Source organism: Mus caroli, unplaced genomic scaffold (assembly GCF_978045245.1).
Source record: "Mus caroli unplaced genomic scaffold, Mus_caroli_1 scaffold_7, whole genome shotgun sequence".
Taxonomy (NCBI): Eukaryota; Metazoa; Chordata; class Mammalia; order Rodentia; family Muridae; genus Mus; species Mus caroli.
Genome location: NW_028227262.1, coordinates 83655831 through 83675581, shown reverse-complemented (window position 1 = coordinate 83675581; position 19751 = coordinate 83655831). Strand labels below are relative to the sequence as shown.

Here is a 19751-nt window from a genome sequence, read left to right as displayed (position 1 = left end):
GAGAAGTATTAGTTATTAAATTAATAAGCCAAGGAACTATTGAAGAGTCCATGCTAAAAATTAACCAACAAAAGTTGAAACTAGAACAAGACATGACTACAGTAGATGAAGGTAAGCTGTTTGTTTGTTAGCAGAAATACTGTTTTTATGAAAATAGAGATTGCCAGAGTTCTTAACTAGTATGAATGGTATGTTTGGAGGACAAAGTAGATGATTATGCACCCTTATGTCAAGTATAATAGTAACAAATATTTGTTTTGCCAGAAGAACAACTTGACTTTGAAAACATCTGTCTCTTCTGTCTTATATAATGGACACCATAGTATTCTCAAAATAAAGAACAAATTTGGATCTATAGCTTCACTCACAATTTATAATTTGTTCACTAAATGAATAATATTATCAACTCAAAGGTTGAAAATGTATTTTATAGTGTAATAACTTTAAGAGCCCTTACATATGTAAATATGTAATACTTACATAATCTTACTTTGACTTAGTAAATATTTATCAAAATATAGAGCTGTAAAATGCACTTAAAAATTGTAATGTCAGTTTCAGGTTTAATTACTTGGGCCTTAGAAAGAAACCTTAAGTAAACGGCACGTTTCTAGCTGCTGTTGGAAATGATAATGTTAAGTTCTATAAATTTACATGTTTTATTCATGTGTATAATTTTTGACAAGTAGTACATTAACAGAGTTTAAAACTCAAGAGTTAGAAATGTTGCGGTGGTGCTGGGAAGGTGACCCAGTTGTCAGGAGAGAGAGAGCTTCTAAAGCCCCCGAGCTCCTTTCCAAGCAGCCCACAGCTTCCTCCCATGCCTTCCTTCTGCTCTGGGAAAGGTGTTTACCTATTCTGGTTTGTTTTTCCCAAAGGGAAGCTTAAATATTTTGTCCAATAAAACTAAGGATACAATATTGTCATTTATTTAGTTTCAATTATAATTTATCTTTGGATGTGTCCAGTTTGATTTTTAAAAAGAAGTGACACCAGGTCTAGAGAATGTGATCTCTTTCCGCCTCACTCACACTGAGTTCTTTTGCCCTGTGAATGATGTGTGTATTTGCAGATGAGTGTGTGTATGAGCAATCTTTATGAAACCTCTGGAAAATCAGCATGGCTAACTAAAGACCATAGAGTCTGTTTCTCTAGAGCTAGCCTTGGTCTCAGGATCTGCAGCTATGTCACCCAGGCACTTGGCAGTTGGAAATGCAGATTTCCAAATTCTCTATAAGATTTAACCTGCTTAGAAACTCTGGCAGTGGTACTTAGTATAATTTAACAAGCTTTCTTGTTGACTTTGCTGTATATTAACTGGAATTATTGCTTTATGATAAAAATCGTGGGACTCTTTCTTAAAGTAACTGGCTTATTACACTTTTGAACTCTTATTACAAATCTTTTTATATAAAAATCTTAGAACCATGGTATGAAGGACAGCTTGCTGACTGGCAGCTGTGAAGGGTTAGTGTGTGTTGAGCTTCTCTCTTCCAGAGCCAGTCTGGAGTTAATTTTAGGTGTGACAGTTCACACTCAGGATTCTAGATAAATAGTTTCTAAGTTGTTACAAACAAGAACATTTTAGATAGAATCACATTTCCTACAGATTTCTTCCAGATGTCCGTTTACTATATTACTACTGAGGTTCATTTCTTTTGTGTCACGCTTATAGGTCTTTTGCCTTCGTGTATGTTGCGTACTGGATTTGTACCAGTCATGTAGAAGCCAAAATTGCAGATGGTTGTAAGCCATCAATCATGTGGGTGCTTGGAACTGAACCCAGGTCCTTTGGAAGAGCAACCAGTGCTCTTAGCTGCTAAGCCAATTTTAATCCAGTACCCTTTTAATATTTTTTCACTTTCTTTTGAAACAAGGATCCTGCTAAGGTTCACACTTTAGATTTTATTTTGTTCTAATAGTATCTAGTAAAAGCACTAAAAGATTTTATTTAGTAAAGACACTAAAAGACTCTCTCTCCATAGTTTTTTCTCCACATTTCTCTAGTGGGATGTGGGATGCCAGTTAGTTTTAAGAGAAGTGATATCTTAATGCCATGGGCTGTCTTTAGTCTGTTAAATACGCTTGAAGGGAAGGGTATCTGTAAACTCCTTAACAGCTTGTCCAATGTTCAGTGTCTTGTACGTATGCATCTTTTACCCAGAGAGTAGAGCACTTGAAAGTGCTCCTGTAGTTTTGATTGTTTCAGATTTTTGAGAGATTTGATTCATTGTGCTGCATTTCAGCCATTTGTAGTTTATTGCTGCACACATCAGAAATACTTGTGACTTTACAACTATGCTATTACCAGTAAGTGGGAAAATAAATAACTCAGCTGTATAGGTTAGGTCAGGTTTTTAATGAGATGACACCAAAACAAACTAGGAATTAGTTATAGGTAGGAATTCACCAAAGAAAAGGAAAGGTTGAGAGGAAGATACATCTTAGAAGCCCGGATATTTCTGCATAACTTTCACATTATTTTCTGCCCTGCAGCTGATGAAGGAAGTATGCCAGCAGATATAGCCACATTACTAAAAACATCAATGGGCCTGTGAAAGGAGAGCGCGAAAGTCCTGATTGATGAGGAAATATCAACTTGGTGCATTCAAGGACATTCACATCACGGTGACCATGGGGTTTAGGAGCATTTGTAATTTTTTATAATTTCATGTTGCATTTCACATAGTATGGACAACTTTTTGCCACTAACTGGATTCTCCAGATACTCACATCCTGAAAATGTTGAATAATCATTTTTCAAAGCAGTTTTCTGAATGGGGATTAGTTGGTGATTGTTTGTAACAAATATGCTAATGCTTTAGAAATGTCAGTATTTTTGTAATTATTTCTACCTCCAAATATATATACATATATATATATAGTGTCTTTCACTGGATAATGTGTGTAGATTTACATGTGCCTTATTTGACAATGTTTATGTCTTGTTTTGCCTGTCTGATTTGAAGTTTTTATTATGTTAAAGAATGCAGCTGTATAGGTTGTTCAGTCTTCATTTTATTGCTATTTGATGCAGATGTTCACCAATGTCAGTAAGAACTCAGCCTGAATCACAAGGTGGCATTCCATCCACTAACGTCCCCAGGTCCTCTTCTTCCTCCTGTTAGAACACATTTGTTTGGCTAAGCACTAAGTTGTTTTCCAGTGAGTAGGAACTGAAGCCTTTCTCCTGCTCTGGGGGTCAGTTCCTTCTTTCATTTTCTTAGTGCACCTCTGGCTCATTAACTCTGCCTTCTCTTGTGTGTGTTGCTATCAGCTTCCTCTCCCGCTTTTGCTTCTCTTAACCATTGCCCAGTCACTTCTGCTCCAGTTTTCTCTTACACATTTCCTTCTGCTGTATCACCAAGATCAGCAGATGTTGGTGGCATATTTCTAGTCCAGCAGAACAGATTAATTTAAAGATACTTTCACTTCAAAGGAAACTGGATGTGACTTCATACCAAGGTAACGTTAGATACTGCATGAAAATAGGTCATTAACTTTAAATTCTTTACAAAATATAATTTACCAGTTCCCAGGATTTCCAATATAGAACCACCTGAAGAGAAGCCATTGTTCAATTCCAGTTCAGTGTGGGTGACAAAGTGAAATTTAGAAGTAAAATTGTCTATTTGATATTTCAGTCTTTATTAACTTTTCATTTAAATTTTGCCTGTCAGTCTATATTGCTGTTTTTATTATACATCAGATTCTTTGTATAACTTGTGAGTTTTATGTGCTTTGTTTTATAATGTAAATATCATTATAAATAAACTTATTTATAAATGAGAGATTTGTTAATTATTGGAGCTCATACTTTTCAAGACATCCCGAGTGCTGAGGTGCTAGGTAAACACTTAGATGGGTGACACAATCCTACAGTGCTATTTTTTTTTTTCAGGTATCCGAGACTCTGAACTCCTGACTCAGTAGATTTAATATTGAAGATATATGACTGTATCAAATATATCTCCCCACTACGGGGCTACCAGGAATTTGCAGGTGTTAATGCTACCTCCTTGTGATCACAGTACCCAGGTCGCTTAGTCAGGTTGTTGGAAATTGTACCTTTTAAACCCACAGTGAATCTCCCTTGACTTTCTGTGTGAAATGTGTCTCCCACAGTAGGCTCATTGGTTGTGGTGTTGTTATATCTGAATTTCTTCTAATGAAATGTAGTTGGATTCTCCCTGTAATATTTTATTATTATGTCTTGGGTTTAATAAAAATATTTGTGATCATTAAGTTGTATTTCACACCCTTTGTAATGGTTTTTAGCCCTCGTTCTCCTTCCCCAGAGAAGTATGTAATATTGAACAGAAACAGGACCATCTTATGTTTAAGATATTGCTTGGCAATGGATAGGGATTTAGTACATAAAATGAATCCTCAATTGTGCTTTCATTGGGCCAGTGTCATTAAACATCACAGTCCATTAGTAGGCTTTTATTTTCTCCTTTATAAAACAGGATTTCTTGGCATAGACCTAGCTGTCTTGGAACTCTGTTGACTAGGCTGGTCTCTGCCTTCCAAGTGCTGGGATTAAAGGCGCCCACCACCCATTATGAAATAGGTTTTATTTTTTTAGTACAAGTCATATATGCATAATAAGACACCTTATGTGTCTTGTCTTGGACAGGTGACTCGACAATAGGAGTTCCAATAGAGTCAAGGTGTGGGTGGATCAGAAGATTGGGTTTCTATTTGTGCAGCCTGTAAAGAAGAGATCTACTTTCTTCAGTGGCTGCCTGACTTAACATTGTGGCTATGTTAAATACTGCCCTATAGAGCATGCTGATGTTACACTGATCATAGAAATATGTAAGACTATTTTTGAGTTTCCATTTTTCCCATAGGAATTGTATTTATTACTTTTCCTAAATTCTGTTTCCATTAAAGATACTCATTTAGCCGGGCAGTGAAGGCACAAGCCTTTAATCCCAGCACTTGGGAGGCAGAGGCAGGTGGATTTCTAAGTTCGAGGCCAGCCTAGTCTACAAAGTAGTTCCAGGACAGCCAGGGCTACACAGGGAAACCCTGTCTTGAAAAACCAAAAAAAAAAAAAAAAAAGAAAAAAAGAAAAAGAAAAAGGAAGGTAATACAGAGGGAAGTACCTGGGAATCTGGGTCATCTCCACCTTCATTAAAAACATTGTTTGTATGTTTCCTTAAAGACTTTTTTTTTTTTTTTTTTTTTAAAGATTTATTTATTTATTATATGTAAGTACAGTGTAGCTGTCTTCAGACACTCCAGAAGAGGGCATCAGATTTCATTACGGATGGTTGTGAGCCACCGTGTGGTTGCTGGTATTTGAACTCGAGACCTTCAGAAGAGCAGTCAGCGCTCTTAACCACTGAACCATCTCGCCAGCCCCCATTGATTGTTTTAATCACACAATGTCTACCCATGCATCGAGATTCTTTTTTTTTTTTTTTTTTTGGTTTTTTCGAGACAGGGTTTCTCTGTGTAGCCCTGGCTGTCCTGGTACTCACTTTGTAGACCAGGCTGGCCTTGAACTCAGAAATCCGCCTGCCTCTGCCTCCCGAGTGCTGGGATTAAAGGCGTGCGCCACCACGCCCAGCTCGAGATTGTTTTTTAACAGCCACCAATGTAAAAATTTCATTAAAAAGATCAAGTTCATGCATTTTATGTTTAACATACAAAATTTTGTCCTCTGTTTCCTCCCTCCCCCAGCCCTGTTAAATCAGAAAATGTTCTAAAAAGATGTTAAATAAGAGCACACCTAGCTGGACATGTATTTCTTTCTCTCTCCCTACACTCTCCTTTTTTATTTTTATTTTTTGCCTTTTAGCAATATGTTCTTCTGAACCTCACATAAAGCATACAGTCATCTCTATTAGTATTTCCATACGTTCTGCAACATACCACACACACTATTGACATTAATGAAGCTAACATACAAAGCAAAGTGTGCATTCCATCAGTATAGATTAAAATAGGGATCCAGGTTTGGCAGCATGGAAACGGGATTACAGTGAGTACAATGCCAGCTTGGGCCCGGGCTGCATTGTGCATCCCAGTCAGCCTTCAGATACCAAGTGAGAAAACAGTCCAAAACAGTCCTGGGGAATAATATTGCTAATTAGGAGACACTTTATAAACAAAAATAAAATGGTTGCATTTAAAAAAAAAATAAAGTGTTTAAGTGCAAATGCCACAGTGCTTAAGGGGAGGGCAGAGGACAGTAGGTGAAAGTCAGTTTTTTGCTTCCATTATGTAGGTACCAGAGATTGCTCTTAGGCCTTCTGGGTTTGGCACCAAATGCCTTTATCCATGGAGCCATCTCACTGGCCTGTTGTTTAGAGGATTGTGTAGAGAGCTGCTTTCCACTCTGTTTCTCAGCCACCATGAGTAAGTAAACAGTCATTTTGCACATATTGCTCCACAGTTCCAACCCAATGGAGCCTATGAGTGGAGTCACATAAATCTTCCCTCCCTGTAAGCTGGTGTGTATCTATTTCACTGACAGCAAATAAAAACTAATTATCACAGACTGTTGTTTGTTTTTTCAAAGATGCCTCAGTTCACAGCAACACTAGGAGCAGTCTCATTTCCTGTTGTCCCCACACCTACAGTCTCCTGTTACTAACATGTGGTACATACACTACAGTTTGCATTCGAGTTAACTTTTGGTGTTCTGCATTCTGAGTGAGTTTATAAATGTAAAGACATGTACTCATGCTTACTGACAGCATCCCACAGAACAGACTACCCGGACTGCCCATCTGCCACCAGTCTTGCCCATGTCACCACTGGCTTGGGCAGCTTCTCATCCTCTTCTTTTGCATAGTTGGAGCCTTTTTGTGTTGGCTCCTTCCACTTAGCTGTGTGTGGTACTGGCTCACCCATGTACTGTTCGTGGCTTACTAGCCCTGATGTGTATGCACCAAGGATTCTTCTGCATTTCCTGCTAAAGGACATCTTTGAAGTTTTAAAAGTTTTAGCAGCTGTATGTGAAGCAGCATCCAAGACACATGTTCAAGCTTAGTGTGGACATGCTCATTGAGTAAATACACAATGTGAGACTGCCGGGCCCCACAGAAGGGGACATTTTATTTTTTGAGAAACTAGTTCTATCAGTGCCATCTTTTGCATTCCTGTCCGCAGGTCCCATAACTTCAGTGTTTCTCCAGTGTTTATTTGGTCTTGAGATTTTACTGTTCTAGTCAGCACTGCTATTATAATTCCCTAGTGCCATTGTATTGCTGCCTCCTCACAGGCTCAGGGCCACCTGTGTATCTTCCAGCTAACATTTCAATCTGGGTATTTAATTTTTTACTATTGACTTTTCACAGTACTTTTATTTTCTCAACAAATCTTTACCAGGTGAATGTTCTGCACACATGTTCTCCCAGTCTGCTTAGTCCACTGGCTTGTTTTTTTTCTTTAAGATTTCTTTTTTGTTTTGGTTTTCCGAGCCAGGGATTCTCTGTGTAGCCCTGGCTGTCCTGGAACTCACTTTGTAGACCAGGCTGGCCTCAAACTCAGAAATCTGCCTGCCTCTGCCTCCCAAGTGCTGGGATTAAAGGAGTGTACCACCATCGCCCGGCTAGATTTCTTTACTGTATGTATGTGAGTACACTCGTTCTCCTCAGACACACCAGAAGATCAGATCCCATTACAGATAGTTGTGAACCACCATGTGGTTTGCTGGGAATTGAACTCAGAACCTCAGGAAGAGCAGTCAGTGTTAATTGCTGAGCCATCTCTCCAGCCTGCTTTTGTTTTTCTCATGTGTAGGATTATTGTAACCCTCTGTCTCTTGTCTCTGGGGTATCTAACTTTCTATGTCACAACTCCTTTCGTTGTCTCTACAAGCCTTCTGAATTGCAACAGTGCTGAATTCAGTCAACTTTTTGTTACTCCATTTCTGTGGAATTTCAATTAAACTTCAACATCACTTTTCTTGGCTGTCCTTTAATCTTGATGAGTTTCTTCTTTATTACCCATTTTGTGACATGTCAGACAGATGTGTATTTTTGTGAAGTAGCTTATACACTTTGGTGTATACCTGAATAACACGCAGTGGCTAGTGACCATTATAGTGACCATTAGTTTCTGTGTAGCAATTTGCTGATTGAAGAGCTAGCTGCAAAATCTGTATTTCATAGTTAACTATGCTTACTCATACATAGTTAAGATACTGTGTTGATTGTTACACTAGCCAGGAAACTAGTATCATTTAAAGCGTCATACATCTTGATATGCACAACTACATATATTGTGAACTATTTCCCTGCAATTATAAGGTGTAAAGTTTTGAAAAAATAAAAGATTGGAAACCTAAGTGCCTGCAGATAAAGACAAAACTGCAACACCCATTGAGTTGCTATAGATAGCAAGCAGAATACTACAAAGTTACAGTCCTATTGGTGAGAAGTATGCGGATCCTCTAGCCAGCTAATGGAGTTCTCATCTGATGATGGGTCGTGATTCATCTAGAGTTTTGTCTGTGGCCTCTTTAGTATCCAGGCAGAAATGGCAGGGATAGCTTGGACTTTGTTCCGTAATGACACCAGCTTGGGGTAGATATCCAACAAGTCAGGCTTTAAAACTAAAAGTGTGGTGCTGCAGATATCCCAGTAGAAGTCTGCCCAGGTTACCTGCTTAAAGGAAAAACAAAGACTTGGCTTTTGAATATGTTTAAAAAAAAAAAAAAAAGCATTCCAAAAGTGAACTTACTTTCTTACTCTCAGGGAACACTTCCTTTCCATTTTAAAACAATTATTTGTTGGTACAAAGCTGAACATGTGCATGATAAAATTGGAAGCTGACAGGCATCACAGTGTCCAAGGAACACTGAAATGACTACTGTCTGCAACTAAGTGGAGATGCCTGAGACAGGCGGCTGGCAGCTGATGGTCCAGTGTGACACTTCTTTGAAGCCCTGTCCACTCTCCACCAGCCTGACCTAACAGATTTCCGTCTGTTCCAAAAGCCCTCTGTAGGAAGAGGTGGGCTCCTCCCAGCTGTGTACGTGTCCTGTGATTGAGAACGGCATGCTCCGTTTTGTATGTCACCATTGATGATTCTATACTAGTCCTGTAAATGTCCTGTTTGTGAGGGGATCTGTGATTATTTCATTATGTTGTGTACCTTGTACCTTTGCGTTTTAAGGTACAAAGGAATAAATAGTGCGTGGGTTATCCCTTCCAGGTTTATAGTTCCAAATAAAAGAATCTGTGTAAGATACATTATCTTTGCATCACATCAAGACAAATAACTATAAAGAGATCTGGTCCTTAATAGAATGCTAAGCTTGGCCAAGGTGATGGGTATGGCCTATCCTAAGCCTGGGTCAGCTGAGTGTTCTTCATCGTTACTGAGCTTCATCAGTAGGGTGTGGTCCATAACCACAATAGCAGAGTTAACTTTGTTTTGTTATTTGTTCACTTTCTAGTTTGTATTGTTGGGAAGACAGTCTGACACCCCAGTGTGTTTGACTGGAGCTCCCTCTGGAGACCAGGCTGCCTGGGATTGCAGCATGTTTCTCCAAGGCCAGCTCTAGAGGAGAATTTAAAAGTCGGCTAAGCTTGCTTGTGTGTGCATAATTTACTAGAGCTGGTTGCTGGTGTTTCACACTTTTGCTGTCATCTAAGAAATATTGCTGCATAGAGAGTTCAACTAAGAAATATTTGTCAAATACCTACTGTGTGTCATACCTACATCTAGGTGTTGGGGATGGCAGAGAGCAATCTGGAATGCAATGCCCTCCTCTCATGTAGATTTGTTTGTTTGTTTGCAGTGCTGTGGACCAAGCTCAGAGCCTTCAAACACCACTGAACCTCATCCCCAGTCTGGGGTTTTGTTTTAGAAGAGATTTTTAAAATACACAGTGAAATGGCCGATGAAGGCAAAGTGCAGTGGTTAACGTGGGCAGGGGGAGCATCCAGGAGGTGATGTTTGTTTAAGTTGAGGGTTCTGAGAAATACTCAGAAAATATGGACTGAAAAAGAGAGCTCATAAAAAGCAAGTGGGAAGACGTGAAGGGACTGTGCAGTGCATTGGAAAGCCCCTAAGGAGATTCAGGGACAAGGCACACTGATCAGAGTCACTTTTTCCTGTCTTCCATACAGCCTTTCCCAAAAGGCTGGGGAGCTCCACACATAACTGCACTAAGATTAGTTAGGTTTGATTTGGGTGGAGTTATGTTCCCGCTCTAGAAGCACATCTGGCCAGCATCAGCCGGTGACACAGGTGGTTTCTGGTGGCCACTGGCTAGGCTTATTACCACTTCAGGGTTGGCAAGTGATGATGTTTGCACTCTTATTTATGACTAGAACTCTTTTTCCAAAGAGGAACTTGTACTGCTTCCTTAGAAAAGGCGGGACAAGTACTTCCAACCAAGCCTCTCACATTCCACTTCATTCTTTCAAAATGGGCTCCATCCTACAGCTTGTAAGGAGCCTGGTTGCAGGTGTTGTATGTTTGGATGCAGTGTAAGTTGTTGTAAGCTCCTCTGTTTTGATTTGTTTCAATTTGCTGCTGTTAACTTTCTCATGGAAGTTTAGATCACTCCATTTCTAGTCAGTTCTGAGATGACTCAAAAGCCCTTTTGATACGAACTCCAGTTGCTTTAGTAACTCATTTGCTTCTAGTATGGAAAAGTACTAAATATATTTCTTGTCTCAAATTGATATTAAGTCACTTGTCTCCAGTTCCTCAGTTCTTTTCAGTATTGAACAGTCCAGAATCTGGGTAGAAGGAGATACCCATGAAAACTAGATTTATTTTTGTCTCCTTTTCTTCCACACCAAAGATCCTGACTCTTTTTTTTTTTTTAAGATTTATTTATTTACTATATGTAAGTACACTATAGCTGCCTCCAGACACCCCAGAAAAGTGCATCAGATCTCATTACGGATGGTTGAGAACCATCACGTGATTGCTGAGATTTGAACTCATGACCTTCAGATGAGCAGTCAGTGCTCTTAACCGCTGAGCCATCTCTCCAGCTCAGAGATCCTGATTCTTAATAACATAAGTGTAAATTATGATTTTTCTACTCACAATGTATAAATCATAAATAATATTGCTAAAACAATACCAATAGTGCCCAGAATTGCTAATATTTCTACTGAAAATTGCGTCTGTTTGTTTTTCTGACATTCCTACTACAAGCTCAGATTACAGTGCTTTGCACTGAATGTAGGTTTTTGTTTTTGTTGTTGTTGTTGTTGTTGTTAAGAGTATAGCACAGGGGCTGGGGAGATTACTGGGTTGGTAAGGTGTTTTCTGTGCAAGCGTCGAGAGGAGCCAAGTTTGAGCCCTAGAACCCACGTACAGAAGCTGGGTATGGTGGTGCAGGCTTGTGATCCCAGTACTGCGGAGATAAAAACAGGAGCGATCTGGAGACTCACTGGTCAGCCAGCCTAGCCTGACTGAGCTGCTGAGCTGCTGGCCTGCTGGCCAGTGAGACAGCATGTCTCAGAAAACAATGTGGGCAGTGTCTGATGAGCAGTAACTGATGTCAACCTCTGATCTACACATCTTACACCCACAGATATCTACATACATGTTCACATGTACACACACATGCACAAAACATTGCAATAAGTAGTCTTTATGTACTCTTATGTATGTGACAGAGTCATTCATTTTCTTTTGATTCTTAGGATAGCTTCTAAAGATTAATGTATAGATAGAATTACATAAAGTAAATTACATAATGACTCCAGGTCAGATCCATGTAAAGAGTTAGTTGAAAGAAGTTTAGTGTTCCATTTTCTCTACTATATTTTCTGAGTAATTATCCTCCAGTCCTGCCTCATCCCCAGTTTTTTTTCTTCTTTTCATTTTGAGATAGGGGCTCAGGTAGCCCAGGCTGGCATCAAAGTTGCTATGCAACCTCTCATGTGCTGGGATGACAGGTGTGTACTATCATGCCTGGCTGGAATAACGTTTCCACTCAGTAAGAATTTAGTTTATTGACTTATCTAAATAGAATTGCTGGCATCTCTAGCTGCATATGAATCAAAAGATGGCCTAGTCGGCCATCACTGGAAAGAGAGGCCCATTGGACTTGCAAACTTTATATGCCCCAGTACAGGGGAATGCCAGGGCCAAAAAAATGGGAATGGGTGGGTAGGGAAGTGGGGGGGGGTATGGGGGACTTTTGGGATAGCATTGGAAATGTAATTGACGAAAAGATGTAATAAAAAATATTTAAAAAACCCCACAAAACATACTCACATAATTGCCTATAAACCACTCTTTGTCTCCTAAGTATGTGTCCAAATCTTTCAGAAGGCGAGGTGCTTGACGTGTGAGCAATTCATTGAACATCCGCTCCTAGGAGACAGCAGACGTCCTTGTGAATAGTGAGAAACAGCAGAGCAATTTGAACAGCGAGCGAGGAGGACTGAGAGCGGCTAGGCGTTTGTTTCGTCATAGTTATGACATGGCTCAATCATAGATTACTCAAGCTTTAAAATTACATTTATTTTGTGTGTTTGCTGTGTACACAGGTGTACACATGTGCCACCGAGCCTGGTGGCAACCAGAAGGCAACTTTCAGGAGTCAGTTCTGTCCTTGCACCCTTGCTACTCAGGATCAGAAAGGATCAAACCCTTGCTACTCAGGTTTAGAAGCAAGTATCTTTTACCAGCTTAACCATCTAACCAACCCTATTGCTCATTTTTTTTTTAAAGATTTATTTATTTATTTAATGTAAGTACACTGTAGCTGTCTTCAGACACACCAGAAGAGGGCATCAGATCTCATTACAGGTGGTTGTGAGCCACCATGTGGTTGCTGGGATTTGAACTTGGGACCTTCGGAAGAGCAGTCGGGTGCTCTTACCCACTGAGCCATCTCACCAGCCCCGCTATTGCTCATTTTAAAGTATTTTTGCCATCAGTTTCAATATATATTTTCATGGTGAATGACATCACACAGGATATTTTCATACAAACATTTTATACTCATGTATTATATATATATGCATATATATACACATCATATTTTCTGCATCCATTTCTATATTTTAGACAGGCAGGTTCTATCACTTGTCTACTGTGGACACTGCCATCATAAACCTCAATGGGCACGTAAGTGTCTGCGCTGTGGTGATGTAAATACTTGAGAGGCATTATAGGGAAGTCATGCTAAATCTGAGTTTAGTTTATGAGAAACACCTATGATATTTGTTTATTGTAATGAAAAGCTATTATGTTTTTAGACGTCTGAAATCCCCTTTTAACATAAGGCCCTTATAATTATGTAGCTCAACTGAAGGAAATAGATGCACAGCAGTCTATGAGTCTGGGTGGTCCAGTTTGGGTTTCCTCCTCATTACTACACCTGATGGGCATACTAGGCCATAATGAATCATGATACCTGTGGTGGTTTGCGTAGGTATAGCCCCATAGACTCATATGATTGAATGCTTAACCCATGGCGAATAGTACTATTAGGATGTGTAACCTTGTTGCAGGAGGTGTGTCACTGTGGGGACAAGCTTTGAGGTCTTATATACTCAAGCTATGTCCAGTGACACAGTCTTCTCATGCTACCTTTGGATCAAGATGTAGCACTCTCAGCTCCTTCTCCAGCATCTTACCTGCCTGCATACTGCCATATTTTCTATCAGGACAATAATGGACTAAAGCTCTGCAACTGTAAGCCAGCCCCAATGAAATGTTTCCCTTTATAAGAGTTGGCAATGGTGTCTCTTCACAGCAATGGAGCCCTAAGACAACACCCATGGGACCTAAGGCTGTCTCCTCCTTGACAGCCACTGTGCCTTAGCATGAGCTTTGTCTGCCTTGCATATTATCTACAGGACCTACCAACCACTCCTTTCTGATAATATATGTAAGGTACCATGAAGAAACAATATCCTGAGAAAGGAAGATACATGCAGGACACCCATAAAACAGATGAGTGCCTTTATTACATAATTATGTTTTATTTTGTCTCTGAGAACCAAGTCATCACTCAACCCTCTTTCTTACTGAGAATTGTGTGCTTGCCGACATGGTGGTGCACCCTGTGATCTCATCTCCCTGGATTAGTTCGAGATCAATATGAATATTAGTCAAGGCTAGCCTGTATCTCCTGGACAGCTGGACCCAGTGGGGTGCAGGATGTGGTTGCTCGAAAGTTTTGCAAAGGCCATATGTACTTTCTAATGGTCACGTCCACATTGTCAAGTCCAAATAAAACCTTACAATATTCACATTATTGATCACTCCTTTAGCTCAAATTTTCTTTATAATTTGTCAAATTATTTCCAACTAATAATATTTAAATTACTACATACAGAATAATCATTTCTTAAGGTTCATTTTTAAGTAATAGGAAGAAATATAATTGTTATATCTTTTGTCTTTATGTGTGTGTGTGTATGTGTGTGTTTGCGTGTGTGTGTGTGTGTGTATTTGAAGTACTGGAGAGGCTTTAGGCATTCCAGAAATACTTTGTCACTGAACTAATTAACATATATATATATATATATATCCCTATGTCTGTTTCTTGTTAAATCTAGGTGGCCACTCTTTGACTTGCTGGTCTCTGACATTTCTGCTTTCCTCTTCAGGAACGTTGTGAACTGGGTTTTGCCCCTAAGAAGGATATAGAAGGTTGTCTGTTTCTCACGGTTTCCAAATCCTCGCTGTCATTCTCTTTTATTGTTGAAACTGCAATTTCAGAATTACGGCTCCCCTGCTAGTCCTCCCACCTGCACACTGCTCTTCAGATGACAAAACCCACATGGGCACACTGGGTAGCCAAAGAATAAGTACTCCTAATAAGTTCAAGGGAAATTCTGGTGACCAGTTTTCACAGACATATTCTTTCATCTAATCCTTTAAAATTGGAAATGGAATTTTAGCCACAAATATAGAAATAACAGCAATTACTGTATTTCATGCTTTTCTTCAAGCACAAAAATGACAATTTTTTTCAGTGAGTCTAGTGTGATGCAACCCCACATCTGTAATCCCTACACTTGGGAAACAGGTTCTGGGGAGCTGCAAGCCTAGCCTGGGCTAAATAGCAAAACCCTCTCTCACTAAGAAGAATAAGTTGGTATTACTATCTTACTGCAATATTTTGATTTTGAAAATGCCGCCTGACCACAAGGTGGCAGCAAGTGACCCTGCTGCAGAGATAGAGCAAAACACACTTCATTGATGATGTAGTGGGAGCTATTAGCAATGCCTCTGAAATAGGATCTTTTGTATAATTTTTTCCTGAACCTGCGTTTCTATGCTTTCTAAACCTGGTTTTAGACATGTAAGAGCAGTGACCACCGTGTTATGCACAAAGCTGGAGTATAAATTTTATGAGCAATGGCCAGAGATAGTCTCCTGGGATGTGCCCTCTGTCAGGGGTCCTTAGCCATAGAAAAGTAGAAAATGAGAGACCAGCCAAGAAGGAGGCAGACTGCCTTGCAGTGGGCTCTTTGACATCATGACACAAATATTTATACATTTTCTTTCTATAACTGGGAACATGATGTATTTGTGTATTTATATTGACATGTAAAATAGATGTCACACCTGACAAATATAAGAGCAAACTAACACTTAACTCTATAATGTCTAATTGTACTGGCTGAGGTTTAGTGAACTCTTTCCACCTTGTCACATGCTATACTCTATCACTGGGTGCTCCCAACATTCGTCAAAGGAGAGCCCCTTTGGTCTACACTTCACACTCAGAGTTTCAACTGTGATAAGGAATTGCACTGGTAAGAAGGCAACAGGGTTCAAGCCCATCATATATATTTTGGGCAGAGCCAAAATATATTATGTCAAAAAGTCTTTTTACCCTTCTGTCAACAAAACTGAGCTTTTCAAGACTTTGTCCTGGAGAGTGTTCTCTCTCTCTCTCTCTCTGTCTCTTTCTCAGTCTCTCTCTCTCTCTCTCTCTCTCTCTCTCTCTGTGTCTGTCCATAAATTATTTGTTCAAATATCTCCAATCAGAAGATCTTAATCATGTAAACAGTATCACAATGCAGGTGATAATGAAAAGGTGAAAATTTAGAACTCAAGCGTCCACGAGTCAAGCTGAGGACGTCCTCTGAAAGCACAATCAAACCAAACCAAAAAAACCCAAAACAAAACAAATAATGGGAGGTGGAAAGATCTTAGCCTCCCAGCACCAGAGGTACTGGGTGACAAAAAGAATAAAGGAGATAGTGAAGTCACTTTAAAAGATTTCAAGGATATTTAAACTTTTCAAAGTGTCAGACTGAATGGACCCATACAGGATGGTGCCAGACTAGAAGGATGGTTCACTTTATAAGATGCCTGCTGCTCAACCATGTTGACTTAAGCTTAGATCTCTAATGCCCACAGATAAGCCAGGCTCTCTAACACACAGCTGTAATCCCAGCACTGAGCAGCAGGAATGGAAGGGTGTGTGTGCTTTGGTGGTCTGTCAGTCTAGCTGAATTGGTGAGCTCCAGATTCAGCAAGTGTCTCGGTCTCAATCAGTAAGCAGGGGAAGGATTGAGGAAGCAATTGGTCGTCAATCTCTGGCCTACACATACATGCGCACACATATGTGCACTCACACACAAGAAAGAAAACAAGATGGCACCAAAACACCATTTCTTTCATATACTTGTATATATACATATGTGTATATGTGTGTGTGTGTAAAATTTGTTTGCTTGTTTTGTGAGATAGGCTCTCGCTACATAGTCTTGGTTGGCCCAGAGCTTTCTATGTAGACCTGGAGTAGAGTTCCAGGTCTACATAGAAAGAGATCTGAAATCGCTTCTCAGCCTTTTGGCTAAGATCGAGTGTAGGAAGAGATCTGCTTGCTTCTGCCTCCAGAGTACTGGGGTTAAAGGTGTGTTCCTATATAAGCAACAAAACTCACCATTCTAAACATTTAGAACTTTAAGGAAAATAATTAGATTAGCCAAACTTGCCAACAGCTGAGAGCCTGCTGTGACTTCAAATGCTAGTGGAACACTGCTTGCAATATAGGTGTCCTTACCAATGGTCTTAGGGTTTCTAGTGCTGTGATAAGCACTATGCCAAAAGAAACAGAGAAAAAGCTTTAATTTCATTTTATAGCTCTCAGGTTATACTCTATCACTGATACCATTCAGGATAGGAACTCAAGGCAGGAGTCTGGTAGCAGGAACTGAAGCAGAAGCTGAAGTCATAGAGGAGAGCTGCTTATTAGGTTCTATGGTTTTCTAGTCTGCTTTCCTATAGAACCCAGGACCACCTACCCAGGGATAGCCCCACACACAACATCAATTGATAATTAAGAAAATACCCCACAGCTCTTCCAGCAGGAAACTGTGTGGGTGGTGCGCAAAGGACCCAGGCATCTCCAACAACCTGGTGCTGATGCTGCAGCCTCAGCAAGTTCTCCTTGGCAGGAAGAAGAGGAGCTGACTGCTGGAATGGCTTCAGGGGAAGCACAGGAAGGGAGAGACCACTGAGGATGGGGCTGAGAGCTTTAGGAAGAAGGCAGTCTGACCGTGGATGCACTGCTCAGGTGGACCACATCTCGTTTGAGATTGTGGTTTCCCTTAACCTGTTGAACATCCATATCCTCTCTACGGAGCATGTACACAGGGCATGCAGAGAGTGAAGAAGTGTGCCCTTAGTGGTTCCAGCTTGGCCAGGTTCCCTTTGCTGACATGTGACCTAATGACAGCTACTGGTTCCTACTCCTGCTTCAGAAGAAGTTGTTCCAAGGGCACTTCAAGTTCCAGGATCAGGACATCATCCTCAACTACTCCCTGTGTGAGGTGGATGAATTCTAATACAGAGGTCTGTCTGGTTGTGGTGGCTCAGGTTGTTACACAGTCACACGCTGTTCAAGGCACCACAAGGAGGGCATTTTCTCTCTGCAAAGTGTTGGGGTTGAAATGTGAAATGCCATTGGTACCATATTTGTTTGAACACTTTATGCCTACCTACTGGTCCTGTTTTAAAAGGATATGGCACCTTTAGGAGACAGAGCACTGACAGGGGAACCGAGTCACTGGGGATTGGAGAGATGGCAAGTGGGCCTTAAGGTTTTTTTTTTGTCTCGTTTTATTTTTCGAGACAGGGTTTCTCTATGTAGCCCTGGCTGTCCTGGAACTGGCCTCGAACTCAGAAATCTGCCTGCTTTTGCCTCCCAAGTGCTGGGATTAAAGACGTGTGCCACCAATGCCTGGCTTTGGCCTTAAGGTTTTATAGGTGAGCCCCACTTCTGTCTGCTGTGCTTCCTGACTGATGCGTGACCAGCCACCTCATATTCCTGTCACTGTGCCTTATCTGTATGATGGACAGTATTGTCTCCATGTATGAGCCAATGCAAACCCTTGCTTCCCACCTTGCCCCGTCCAAAAAGAAAGAAAGAAAGAAGAGAGAGAAAATGTCCCCACAGCATTTCCTAGAAGCCAATCTTATGAAGGCATTTTCTTAACTATGGTTCCCTCTTCTTATGTGACACTATCTTGTGTCAAGTTGACAAAACTCAAACCAAAACCCAACCAAGACGTCAACCAACCAAGCTATGGAACCAGGTGAGAAAACTGAAAAAGTGGCAAACTTTACTAAAGCTCCAAGTGTTTGATCGCCTGTGATCAGAAACAATGCGTGCGCTGCATTGTTTCCCAAATTCACAGGAGTCTGGAAACAGGGAAGGGCCAAAAGAGACCTTGGGAATGTTAATGAAGACCTTGGGTGGTAAGTGTATGTGATGGTTTGTATATTCTTGGGCTAGGGAGTGCCACAATTTGGAGGTGTGGCCTTGTTGGAATAAGTGTGACCTGGTTGGAGGAGGTGTGTCACTGTGGGTGTGGGCTTAAGACCCTTACCCTAGTTGTCTGGAAGTCAGTCTTCCACTAGCAGCCTTTGGATAAAGACATAGAACTCTCAGCTCTGCCTGCACCATGCCTGCCTGGATACTGCCATGCTCCCACCTTGATGATAATGGACTGAACCTCTGAACCTGTAAGCCAGCCCCAATTTAATGTTGTTTTTATAAGACTTTCCTTGGTCATGGTGTCTGTTCACAGCCTTTAAACCCTAACTAAGATAGTGTACATCACATGTGTTAGGGCAAAGGGTACTGAAGCAGTGAGTGACATAGATGCAGAAGTCCACACATCCTCCTGCCTTCACATCTTAGTGATGTAGCCTTTGAAGTGCTAGAGGACGTGCTCAAATAATGGAATATATATGAAAGCAGGCATCACCTGGGAAACAAGACTCAATCCCACAAGAAAAGCTTGTCTGGGGTAAGGAAGGCCAGAGACAACAGCTCTGTGGAAACCCACAGAGCTGCTGGGCACAGGAGGTCTCCAGGTCAGAGATCTCATTAAAGAGCCAGAGAGGCAATTGTGCCCAGAAGACAGTGGAGAGAACGGGCAATCTGAGATCCTTGAATCTGAGGGAAACCTTATCAGACAGTGTGGAAAGTTTCAAAAAAAAAAAGTAAAAAGATTTAGGCATAGAGGAGGAAATAGAAGAAAAAGCATTACTCCAGTATACAGTCTCTATGTATTTCCATAGACAAACCAACATAATTATAGAATATCAATTTAGCACCAAGATCTTTTCACATCACCATGTTGCAAGTTTAGGGAAAAGGAAATAAGAGAAGATGACAAAGGAAGAAATCCAGGTTAGATGTGGGGTGCACAGCTGCAATTGCAGCACCTGGAGTATGGGAGCAAAAAGCAGGAATTGCAGGTCATTCTCAGCTACATAGCGAGTTAGAGGCTAACGTTGGGAAAAAAAAAGTGGGAAAAAAAATGAAGAAA

General features: G+C 40.5%; 2 protein-coding genes and 1 pseudogene across 8 annotated transcripts in view; 2 read left to right on the top strand and 1 right to left on the bottom strand.

Annotated features, from left to right (window-relative positions):
• Window positions 1-3789, top strand: part of Smarcad1 (SNF2 related chromatin remodeling ATPase with DExD box 1) — a 64453-nt gene extending 60664 nt beyond the window's left edge. For all 3 annotated transcript variants that reach the window (XM_085840562.1, XM_085840564.1, XM_085840563.1), the window contains exons 23-24: window positions 2-111; window positions 2497-3789. In XM_085840562.1, the coding sequence (XP_085696688.1) occupies window positions 2-111; window positions 2497-2558 (172 nt within the window). In that variant the 3' untranslated portion in view covers window positions 2559-3789. The remainder of the gene's footprint in view (window position 1; window positions 112-2496) is intronic.
• A 1823-nt stretch (window positions 3790-5612) lies between these two features.
• The window catches only part of Hpgds (hematopoietic prostaglandin D synthase), a 28702-nt gene continuing 14563 nt past the window's right edge, over window positions 5613-19751 (bottom strand). For 4 of the 5 annotated variants that reach the window (XM_085840561.1, XM_085840559.1, XM_085840556.1 and 1 more), the window contains 2 exons: window positions 12214-12312; window positions 5613-8627 (listed from right to left, as the gene is read on the bottom strand). In XM_085840561.1, coding sequence (XP_085696687.1) covers window positions 8460-8627; window positions 12214-12312 — 267 coding nt within the window. In that variant the 3' untranslated portion in view covers window positions 5613-8459. The remainder of the gene's footprint in view (window positions 8628-12213; window positions 12313-19751) is intronic. The other variant, XM_085840560.1, reaches the window with a different exon arrangement.
• Window positions 11489-17759, top strand: LOC115031330 (oxidized purine nucleoside triphosphate hydrolase-like; annotated as a pseudogene).